The 12,491-nt window shown below is 41.0% G+C and overlaps 1 protein-coding gene across 2 annotated transcripts in view; it reads right to left on the reverse strand.

Annotated features, from left to right (window-relative positions):
* Nucleotides 1-12,491, reverse strand: part of ARHGAP15 (Rho GTPase activating protein 15) — a 338,370-nt gene that overhangs the window by 97,036 nt on the left and 228,843 nt on the right. For both annotated transcript variants that reach the window (XM_009935173.2, XM_075430956.1), the window contains exon 12: nucleotides 12,054-12,131. In XM_009935173.2, coding sequence (XP_009933475.1) covers nucleotides 12,054-12,131 — 78 coding nt within the window. The remainder of the gene's footprint in view (nucleotides 1-12,053; nucleotides 12,132-12,491) is intronic.

Genomic DNA, 12,491 nt, shown 5'->3' on the forward strand with positions numbered 1-12,491 from the left:
TGTTTAAATTAATATGTTTAATAATCCCTACAATTATAAGACTAAAGTGAAAATTAAGACTTGCAAATGAGTGAAAGAGGAAAGTGCCTTTCTATATATTTATGTATGTAGTGTGTATTTGTCCAGGGCAGTGGGATACAACACTTTTCTATATAAGGATTTCCTAAAGTTCCTTTCTTTAAAAAAGCTTGGTTTTCCCACAAAAAATACATGTAATTTTTTATACAATATATATGATAGGATATTTTTTAAAGGGAAAAAGCTAATGGTGTAGTAAAAAAAAATAAAATATTTATTTGGCCTTATATAGGCATCTAATGCTTCTTAAATTCTCTAAGATATCTCACCTGGCTTCTAGCACCCAGTCTCCAAAGGCGTAACTCTCCCGTATATCCTCTGCTAGACACACCAGCCTTCTGAGGGTCACACTGGTACTCAGCATCCTCTCAAGTGGCACTGTATACCAGTTGTTAGGTAACCTGATCAAGCCCAAAATGTCCCAAGAATGTATTAAGGGAAAATGCTTTCTAGGACTGTGATAATTTGCTCATGCAAAAAATTCCACAGAATTACACAATAATACTATTAAAAAAAAGAAAGAAAAAAAGAGACAGACAAAAAAGACAGGAATATTTAATTCTAAATCCACAAAAACTGACTATGAGTGACTTGAAAAATTCTCAAGAAAATGAATTAATTTTTAACAGGGATACATTTCTAAGACAGACTGTATACACAAATAAGACAGTCAATAAAAGAACATGGGTTTCTTCATCCAAGTAAAAGTTTCCAATGATATAAAAAAATGTAGTTTAGATTTTTTCATTTTGTTTTTTGCTCCTGGATTTTTTTTCTTTTGAAAGTTTTTCAGTTTGGCCCCCAGTGATGTCCCAGTTTGGCCCCCAGCACTCTTGCCTCCTACTAAAATGACTTAAGGAGTTCAACAGTTAAATGTATCACCAAAATCTCTCCCAACCAAAATCACTCCCTACTCACAACAGTTGTATCTACCACATTATTTATGGCTTTCTCAGTTAGCAGGATACAGGAGACCACAAATACCATGATAAAGCCTAATTCCGCGGTGTGGTAACTTCTAATCCCATGCCACCCTGCATAATGTTCTGTAATGTACCTCTACATATAGCATCCCCCTTTTTGTTGCAGACCCTGTCGCAAGTTCGTATTTGTCATTTAGTACCACATACAAACCACAGAATTACAGATATTGACCACAGAGCAGAAAATCACCCCAAATACTGGGCCATACCATGATCTTGTGAGACAATGAGCATGACCAACTTTCAGCAAGAACTATGCACTTCGTTCTCTAGGGTATCCATCCCCTTGCACTGCAAGATCATCCCATGCAGAACGCCTCCGAAGCCTGGCTATGTTTACCTATAAATATGTCCAGCAGCCCCCAGTTTCCGGAGATTATTCCCTAACCCTAAAAATCGTAGTTAGGAAGGTTTCCTGTTAATACTTTTAACAAATGACTCGATAAATTATTTCCTCTCCTTGTTGTTTTGGAGCTCTCTGGAATGGTATTTCCTGCAGCATTACTATCAGAACAACAAACCCAAACAAAGAATCACCCATGACAACGCAGAGCATCCCAAAAAAAAGGCAATCCCTTGCTACAGCGCACAAAACTACGGGCCTTCTCAGCGCCTAAACAACACTCCTTGAGGGGTTATCTAGAAGCTCTTCAACTTCTTTAAGTGTTACTAAGCAAAAAGATATTGTAACGCAAATAGTGCTGTGGTTAGAAGAGAAATAAAAGGCGTCTTAAATGCTTGATCATACAATACGTGCCATAAAATCCATGGTATGTTTGTGGCTGACCACGCTAACCTCATTTACTGCCTCTTCTGCCCCTTCCTACCGACTTATTCATCACAGCATCGAAAAAAACCGTGACAATATCGTTGGAAAGAAAAAGTGTACAGTGTCTAGAGCTACAGATTGGGCAACTAAGATTTATCATTCTGATTATCTTTTTATCTTCACACTGAAAACAAAATAAGTTATATTGAGAAAACAATAATCTAAAATATATAATATCCCTTTTTTGCATACAATGCATATTATTTACAAAATAATCCAAAGCATTAATTGCAAACATAAGTATTTCCATCAGGTTTCATCACCTCATTTATATTTACAAATCACTGTTTAGGGTATTATACTTACTTCCCTTCTCCTCTGGAAAGAGATGGGTAAGACGTGGAAACCACACCTTCTTTTGAATTAAAAAAAAAAAAAAAAGGTAAATTCTATGTCTTAAAATAGACATTCTGATGGAGAGAAAAGGGAAGAACCCGCATCAGCAACATGCACATATTCATTGATTCACCAACTACTGTGGGCTCAATTAAAGTATTCTGTTGTCAGAGTTTTAAAGCTTGGAAAAAAAAATTAAAAAAAATAAATTCTTGGCTACAGCTTGGCATATGCAGGTCTTAACCCAGAAACAAGCTGTTTTATAATTATTTCTGAAAATTGCTTCAGTCCATTTTATTTTCTGCTCTTGCCTGGGAAGTGTGAACAAGAAAGAAAAAACTATTTTTGACTCAAGGCTTTCAAGACATTTTGGTTCTCAGCTAGCAAGTAACCCAGTTTGAGCCTGATATTTCCAACATGAACTTTGGATGACTCTTACCGATTTCTCATTGAGACCGGTTATGTGAATAACTGCTGGCAGAAGTGAGGAAGACTTCTCTGTCTGAGCCATACTTGGTTCAGGGAGAACTTCACCAAGGCTGGAGGGTGGCTCTAAGGTTAAACCCCGACTGAGACGCATTCATGTGTTTCTAAGCATACTCACATATGCCTGAAAAATACAATCAATAACCTGCTAAAACATCTAAAACTGTGTTAGATGGCAGGATGCAATGGGAAACCTCACTAACGCATATGCAAAAGAAATTAAGGACCCAAAAACAAAAAGGAAAGCGACTGCAAGAGATAATCAGTCCCTCCTTTTTTTTCCCAGTGATCCTCACTACAATTTTAAAATCAAGCCCGCAATGATCCTGTTGGATCTTCATGTTTGTAGCTGCCCTCTGGAAGCTGGCAGCTGACGGGGACCTGTGCTCCAATGCCTGCAGAGCTTTTGCTAATGGCAGGACCGGAGCTGCTGTCTGCCTTTGAAATGGATATACTGGGTCAATGGAACGACTCGGGTATTCTTGAATGGGGAGTTTTGTTGCCTTTTTTTTTTTTTCTTCTTCTTTCCTTTCCTTTCCTTTTTTCTTCTTTTAAAGAAAAAGCTATGAAAAGCAGACATTTCTCTTCACCCCCTGCCCAGCTCCCTCCTCCCTTTTTTTCTCCCCACTCTTTTTTTCCTTCTACATGCTTGCTTCAAAACCACCCAGCCCATTTGTGAAGACCTGGCTGCTCCCTTTCAAAGGCAGCTTCAGTCCTGCATCAGCTCCATGGGCTCTGCCTGCCGAGGCAGAGCCAGCCGGGACACCACTCTGGTTCCCGATAGCTGAGGCTCAGACATATGGTCCCAGCAAGCTCATATAATCAGTAATATTAAAAAAAAAAAAAAAAAAGAAATCCCAAGAAGTGCTCCTCTTTTCTCATAGTTCATTGATAAAGAACATGTCAGTACGGTTGCAGAATCCTGCTGGTTAAAGGTGTCATCCTTAGCTGCTCATATGGTCTGGGCTCTTACTTGTCAATTAGATTAATCCAAGCCATTTTAGAACAATAAATATAAGTACAGATGGAATATAAACATATTGAAGATTACTGTTTTTGACGGCTGTTGTTTATTAAATCAAAAATAATGTTGCAGTGAGGATTTTGTTGATATTTCAAATGGAAGGGAAAAAGTAATAAGAATTAGATATTTCTTATGAAAGAAAACAAAAACAGGCACCACACCACCACCCCCTCCCCCAACTAAAAAACTACCACACCACGACCTCCAAAACAGCCCATGGGTAATAAAAAGGCAGTGATTTTCCTTAAAATGCCACCTATGAGCTACCTTTAGAGAGGGGATATGGCACCTATAAACTCAAAACACTAGGTATGTTGAAATCCATAAAATTTCCAATTACTGCTTCAGAATTTATTGTGCACATATGGAAAATAATACTTGTAAAAGAGAAAGGGGTTTGTGCCTGGTGCTGTCAATACTGTGAAGGATGGGGTGATTATAAAGCAAATTAACAATACTTTTAAATGTGCATTCACTTATCTTTCCAATTAAATCCTTGTTAAACAACTGCACAGACAGTAATGGTGCTTCTGCAAAGCACTGATCAAGACAGTTTTATTGTAATTTTTACTCTGTAACAATTAATCAAGTAGGCATTTTCTTTATTATTAAATTATTTAGTTAATAAATATTCACAATCACTTCATGTATTTGTGGTTTAAATTTTACTTTTAATTTTTCTTAAACTGAACTATATTCCAGAATATTCTTATAGAAGAAACAACAGAAATATTTTAATTCTTCTTGCCAAAATTTTTTTTGTTAACTTGAGGTAATGTCAGGGTAAGACTAAATTCACCTTCTTCCCCAATGTAGTTACCAGCTTGGATATCTTTGGCTGTCGTTTTCCACATTCTCTACGAAATGTACCTCTCTGCAATAAGGCAACATTTAGCCTCTGTAAAAATTCATGGTTTTTTCCCCCCCTTTGGTACATAAGTATAGTAACCACACTGTAAAAACACAGTAAATGACTTTTGGATGGTATATGGCTTTTTGCAGTTAATGCACAAAGTATTCCAAACGAAATAATGGGACGCGAAGGTCATCTGTACAGCAAATACCAAGCATTTTGCAAACAAAACATCGGATATAAGGACAATTAGGAAATCTCTTGTATTAATTATGAACCAACACCTACTGAATGAACAAAGAAACATTGAATTTTTCATTTTTATGGTTAGTTTCCCTGAACATCTATGCATTAGGATAGAATCTGAGTATTTCAGCAATGCGTTACGAACACTTTCTAGCTTCAACCACCCTGACATCAGCTGGGAAGACCATACAGCTAGGCAGGCGCAATCCAGGAGGTTCCTACAGAGCATCGATGATAACTTTCTGATGCAAGTGGTGGAGGAACCAACAAGGAAAGGCGCGCTGCTGGACCTCGTGTTAACAAAAAAGGAGGGACTGGTAGAGGACGTGAAGGTTGGAGGTAGACTCGGCTGCAGTGACCATGAAATGGTCGAGTTCAGGATCCTGCGTGGAGGAAGCAGGGCGATAAGCAGGATCAAAACCCTGGACCTCAGGAGGGCTGACTTTGGCCTCTTCAAGGAGTTACTGGGAGGAATCCCGTGGGCCAGGGCTCTCGAAGGCAGGGGGGTCCATGAGTGCTGGTCGCTTTTTAAACAACACTTCTTCCATGCACAGGAGCAATGCATCCCCCTGAGAAAGAAATTTAGCAAAGGAGGAAGGAGACCTGCATGGTTAAACAAGGAGCTTCTAGCAGAGATCAGGCAGAAGGGAAAGGTGCATGGCATGTGGAAAGAGGGACAGGCCACTTGGGAAGAGTACAGAAACGTAGTGAGAGCATGCAGGGATGCGACGAGGAAGGCCAAGGCTCACCTGGAATTGAAGCTGGCAAGGGATGTCAAAAACAACAAGAAGGGCTTCTTCAACTACATCAGCAGCAAAAGGAAGGCTAGGGACAACGTGGGGCCGCTGCTGAATGAGGCGGGTGTCCTGGTGACGGAGGATGCGGAGAAGGCAGAGCTAATGAATGCCTTCTTTGCTTCAGTCTTCAGTGCTAAGACTGGCCCTCAGGAATCCCAGGCCCCGGAGGTAAGAGAGGAAGCCTACAGAGAGGACGACTTTCCCTTGGTCGAGGAGGACTGTGTGAGGGATCGCTTAAGCGATCTGGATGTCCACAAATCCATGGGCCCCGATGGAATGCACCCACGAGTGCTGAGGGAGCTGGCGGATGTCATTGCTGAGCCACTCTCCATCATCTTTGAGAGGTCCTGGAAGACAGGAGAGGTGCCCGAGGACTGGAGAAAGGCCAATGTCACTCCAATCTTCAAAAAGGGCAAGAAGGAGGACCCAGGGAACTACAGGCCGGTCAGCCTCACCTCCATCCCGGGAAAGGTGATGGAGCAGCTTATCCTGGAGGCCATCATGAAGCAAGTGGAAGAAAAGAAGGTTATCAGGGGTAGTCAGCATGGATTCACCAAGGGGAAATCATGCCTGACCAATCTGATAGCTTTCTACGATGACATGACTGGCTGGGTAGACGAAGGGAGAGCTGTGGATGTTATCTACCTTGACTTCAGCAAGGCTTTCGACACAGTCTCCCATGATATCCTCCTGGGGAAGCTGAGGAAGTGTGGGCTGGATGAGTGGTCGGTGAAGTGGATAGAGAACTGGCTGAATGGCAGAACTCAGAGGGTTGTCATCAGCGGCGCTGAGTCTAGTTGGAGGCTGGTGACAAGTGGTGTCCCTCAGGGGTCAGTACTGGGCCCAGTCTTGTTTAACTTCTTCATCAACGACCTGGATGAAGAGTTAGAATGTACCCTCAGCAAGTTTGCTGACGACACCAAACTGGGAGGTGTGGTAGATACACCAGAAGGCTGTGCTGCCATTCAGCGTGACCTGGATAGGCTGGAGAGCTGGGCAGAGAGGAACCTGATGAGGTTCAACAAGGGCAAGTGCAGGGTCCTGCACCTGGGGAGGAACAACCTCATGCACCAGTACAGGCTTGGGGTGGACCTGCTGGAGAGCAGCTCTGCGGAGAGCGACCTGGGTGTCCTGGTGGACGACAGGTTAACTATGAGCCAGCAGTGTGCCCTGGCTGCCAAGAAGGCCAATGGGATCCTGGGGTGCATCAAGAAGAGTGTGGGCAGCAGGACAAGGGAGGTTCTCCTTCCCCTCTACACTGCCCTGGTGAGGCCTCATCTGGAGTACTGTGTCCAGTTCTGGGCTCCCCAGTTCAAGAAGGATGAAGAGCTACTGGAGAGAGTCCAGCGGAGGGCTACAAGGATGGTGAGGGGACTGGAGCATCTCCACTACGAGGAGAGGTTGAGGGAACTGGGCTTGTTCAGCCTGAAGAAGAGAAGGCTGCGAGGGGACCTTATAAATGCCTACAAATATCTGAAGGGTGGATGTCAGGAGGATGGGGCCAAGCTCTTTTCAGTGGTGCCCAGTGACAGGACAAGGGGTAATGGGCACAAACTGAGGCACAGGAAGTTCCGTCTGAACATGAGGAGGAACTTCTTCTCTCTGAGGGTGACGGAGCACTGGAACAGGCTGCCCAGGGAGGTTGTGGAGTCTCCTTCTCTGGAGATATTCAAGACCCGCCTGGACAAGGTCCTGTGCAGCCTGCTGTAGGTGACCCTGCTTCGGCGGGGGGGTTGGACTAGTTGACCCACAGAGGTCTCTTCCAACCCCTACTATTCTGTGATTCTGTGATTCTGTGATTCTAGCTCCTTTTTTTCAGTTAATTTAGTACTCATGAAAATTGCTTGTTGACTATCATAGAGATTGAATGCCAGCTACCCAGCAGATTAGCGCAGAAGGCAAGAAGAAGTAAGCTTCTACCTCCTCGCCCATGTATCTCTGCTCTTCCAGCACAGAGGGCAATGGAGGGTTGCGGGGACAGGCACGTTGAAGCAGGACAGGGAACCCTAGGGTTTAGCACAAAAAAATCTTACCTCATTACATCATATTGTGGATCAACACGATGGGTTTGACCAGAGCAGGGAGCACACCACAGATTCCCCCTCTTACTTCTGTACTAACTTGCTTATGGATGAAGAGCCCTTCCATTCTTGGTTTTGGTTTGTTTTGTTTCTTTCTTTCCCAGGCACTTTTTGCCTCACTGTTAGCATTTGTGATCAGGTCAGAAGCTCACTTTTGAAAAGCAGCTCCCAGCTGTTCCCACTTTCATATAATGGTGCCTTAGTGGCCCTGAGCAGCCACACCTGGGGCTCCCCCAGCCCGGTGGGGCCAGCATCACCGCTGCCCCCCCGCCCGGGCTTTGGGCCAAAACAATGGATCTTTTCAGTAGTGTCCTCGCACCCTGGAACTACCAGCACACTTTACATGGCTTAACAGACTCTTTTACAGTATCTTATCCCCTTTCCTACAGGTGTGAATGAAAATAATATCCTTATAAATACGTGTAAAGGCTTTAATGTACTGGACCTTGCTTAAAATCAGCAAAAGTCCTCCAGATTTTTCTTAAAATCCCTAAAGAATTGCCAAGTACAAAAAAAATTATGTATTTTTAATATTTTTTTGTATGATTGCAACTCTGGACTTAACAATGATATGGAAAGTGTAAGAGGAAAGGATGTTTCTGCCTAATGTCTCTGGCTATTGTAAAAACCTCTGCCACAGGTGAATAGCCAGAAATATTGAATGACTGGTAGCTTAGTTTCTAAAACAAAATTCTTTTAGTACTTGTAGACTAAGAAAAGTATGAATTCCGTGGTGTCAGGATTGGTCCAAACAGCTTTTACTGCCTTGATTCAGTGATTTGAAAAATGATGACTTAAGAGTTTCGAAAGTGCTGAGAGATGTTATAGCCTGGTCCTCTGATGATCAACTGATCTTTTCAGCTCTTAATGGGAAAATAAATCATAGATAAAAGATAATCCTGTTGCACAGAAACAAAAAAGGTGTGATATCAAGAGACTTTTATAGAAAAAGAAAACTCTGTGAAAGGGATAAAGTAAATAAGGTAGTTTGTTCTGCTGATGCTCGTGTTGGCAAGGTCACAGCCCTCTTCAGGAGGTGCCTACCTCAAGAAATGAAAAGGAAACTCAAAGTGTATTCAGAGAATTTAAAAAGATACAAGGCATGTGTTTTTATTGTTAACCCCTCCTCATCCCCAAAAATCTAGAATTTAAATGGTCTTTTTAGATTCTTACTGTTCTTATTTCTTCTTTAATGATAAAGCTATCAACTGTCAGTTTGTTTTCCTTTCGTATTCACCAGTTCTCTCATTTCATTTTTGATGCTGCAGATGACATTAACAGTATAGGAAAAGGAGCCAAATAAAGCTTTACTATATTCTAATTAATGATTATTCTAATAAAAAATACTTTGATATGGCAGCCAGCCTAGAGTGTCTTTTATGATCTTTGATTTTCACTGTGATATATATTATTTATAGCCTATAAATGTAGGTGTAACACAATGGCAAAGCAAGCAGGAGGAAAAAGACCATTAAGTATTTGGCCTGTATAAGAACTGATTGCACAGTCAATCTCTGCAATGTAAATAGGCTTTTTCAGAACATTTGTTTGCATTTATAATTAAATTAAACTTAAACTGGAAAAAAATTTGTATGGGAGAATTATATATATGAATACTGCTTTCCAACTTCTAACTACAGAAAAATGAAAGTATAGGGATTGAGGCGAGGAGGTCACAACAGTTACCGAGTGAAAGTGATGCATAGAGAGTACCTTACCAAACATCATCCCACTACAGAGCTTTAGAGGACTGGTAAATAAACAGGTTGTGAGCACATACTGGTTTTCTTAGTAACTTTTGTGGCTTCATGAAACAGCCTGAAACTGCTGCTGTCCTCAGCATCTAATTGACAGGGGACACAAGGCTCTTGGGGACATTGGGTGGAGACAGCTATTGCCCTCCCAGGCACACATTAAATAAATCATGCTCCCCCCCCCCCCCCATGTCCCCACAATGTTTTTTGCAGGTACAGCGTGATTTAATGGGCTGATCCCTGCTTGCAGGTTCCTACCTAGCACAGAAAAATGATGTTCTTTAAACAATTGAAACAGTGGTCTGCCAACTTAAAGTCATTCCTTGTGTCTATGTTACTTCTCAAATGCTCTGATTGAAAATTGTTGGATTATTCTTTGGGGACTGAAGTGCTAGGCTCTCCTGTTATGCCTCACATGGTGTTGGTGTCACCCCTGAGGACTGCAAAGGGGCTTTAGGGTTTACAGGAGATGAACTTTGGCATTTCTGCACGTATTTACCTGGGGAAAGGCTAAGTACAGACCTGGGTAGACATTTTTATAGCTGGGATTTTAAAGGATGTGTGAGGGGGGTTCAGATTAATAATATCTCTTCCCATTGAAAATCTATTTTGTTATGATATAAAATGCATGAGTGCCCTAGTTGTATCAACAAAGACTAACATAAGTAGAGGTAATTATCACAACTGATAAGATGATAACACAGTTCTCCAGGGGCACTAGTTTCCTTTTGGTTTTCATTGGTCACTTAAGCAGATTACTTGCACTTGCCCTAAGTAGCCAGTGTCAGAGTGGCTTTAATGTACTACTAACTTCACCTTTATACATTTATTTTTCACAGTAATATAAACCAGAAGAAAAAGATGCCTGGTACCTCTGTGCTGCAAAAAAGTCAGCTCAGACTTCTGTCTAGCTTTACAGTATCAGCCCATCTGTTTTAGGTGAAAACTTGAGCAGTAATGTTAACCTCAAGTACGTTAACCTTTGGACGCCACGAGACATGATAGACAGGAGCATTATTTTTATGGCACATTTTTTCCTGAGCAAAGATCCTAGGCAGTGAAGGAGGGCAGAAAAATCCTGGTTTTGTCTCTCTGTCTCCAAACAAAATACAGTGTACGGTCATTTGAAAGCCAAGTCTACATTATCAACACACAGATACCCAACTACTATAAATCTAAGGGAACCCAAGTAATGAGTCAAAACCATGAGGCTGAAGATTTATTCAGTCTCACTGAATTTACTGACATAAATACTGATTCCTCATAAAACAGGATTCATCCTCCAGTTTCAGCTGAAGAGAAGGCTGATCTGGAGCAGCTGAGGAGGTGGCAAATATCTACTACTTCCCTGAAACCTTCCCTAGAGATATAAAACCAGGCCGGAAGGTGGGAATAGTTTTAGGTCTCTGTATCTCTCAATTTCATTAGAATTTTTGAGTTAGAAGTCTCAGTTTATGTATAATACAAAACTAATGAAGTTGTTCTCCGACAGCTATCATCTCCACGAAACCACATACAATACACAATATTTAGCAGTTCTGGTAATAGTCTCCATGTAACTTTAAAAGAGGTAATGAAAAATAGGAGAAAATGTTGCAGCAGTTTCACATTTATACTTGATTAATTAAAAAGTATATAAAGACTTTAATGCAGTTTAAGAATTGGGATTTTTTCCTAATTTCTGAGAAGCTTAATTTTATTTTCCTGTTAAGTATTATCAGGAGGTTCACTGTCATCTACGATACTTGCTAAGCTATTGAATGTGGGGATGTTTAGTCTTTGCCAAGAGTAGTAAATTTTTTGGAAAGGTAAATATATTTGTCATGCATCCTAATAAGCTACCAATATCAGCTTCCACACTGGTAACAGTGTCTACTGATCAATGTTAGATCCATTTAGGCCATGTCTGTGAAAAATATTCTTTTGTATTTGTGGAAATATGTTCATTATACGTGGAATCTGTGGAAATAAGCTGAGTAAATACATAGAGGTTAGCTCTAATTCTGGTCCTCAACTCCCCAAAATATTCATCTTTCCTCTTTTTATTTCTTGGGATCAAGTCTTTGCCTTTTCAAAATCAGTGGTAAATCTTCCACCAACTTTGACAGAACCAGTACTCTGCTTTTAGTATTTCCTTTTCAGTTCTTTTTAGCACCTTTTTCTCTTTCTCTGGTTTCCTTTGGATCTCTGTCCTACTTCGGGTTTTGTTTAACTTTCAACATCCAAACAATCCGCTATTTTTCCTTTTAATCTTTTCTTTTTCCTCTCACTTTGATTACTTGGTTTCTACATGTGCTTTGGGTTTTGCCACTTTATTCCTTGTATCCATTTCCTCCTTTTCTCTTTTTTTTTGTTTGTTTGTGTTTTGTCTCCTGTTTTACTATTTTCCTCTGCTTACTCTGCTGTTTTTCCTCGCTCCTTACTGACATTTCCCTCTGTGTAATATCTTTCTACCTTCCCTTTTCTCTCTTTTCCAAAACACGGCTCATCATTCTATGCCACTAATGTATAGCAGATTCTGAAATACTGTCATCTGAGACAGTTAAGTACTAAACAAAACATTACCAGGGTGGAGGAATCACTTACCCTGATTGACAACAAATCGTAACTTCTGTATTGTTGCCAGATTGCCGCTAACTCTGTATATTCCGTCAACATCTAGACCTGAAAGAGAAACACATATTTCGTTTTAGATCATACGAGTATTTTCCTTTGTACGTCTGTCAGGAAGCCAGAAACACCCTAACAAGTATGAAGAAGAGCAGTGTAGTGAACGACTGAAAAATAATCCACCTGACACCGACTGAAGTGCCTCCTGCCTGATTAAAACAACAATGAAAAATAAAAGTGGTAGATTAACTTAAGTGAATACAAAACACCTAACTACAATTATCTTGCAATTCTGTCAGCAGAATACCGTTCTGCAAGGGTATTTGAGTGTGACGGCAAAGGAAGAATGAATTAGCTCTCCTGCTCAGCAAGAAAGGCTGTTTGGGATATGCACAATGCCATGTTAGCTCTGCT

Source organism: Opisthocomus hoazin, chromosome 9, assembly GCF_030867145.1.
Source record: "Opisthocomus hoazin isolate bOpiHoa1 chromosome 9, bOpiHoa1.hap1, whole genome shotgun sequence".
In the NCBI taxonomy this organism is placed as follows: Eukaryota; Metazoa; Chordata; class Aves; order Opisthocomiformes; family Opisthocomidae; genus Opisthocomus; species Opisthocomus hoazin.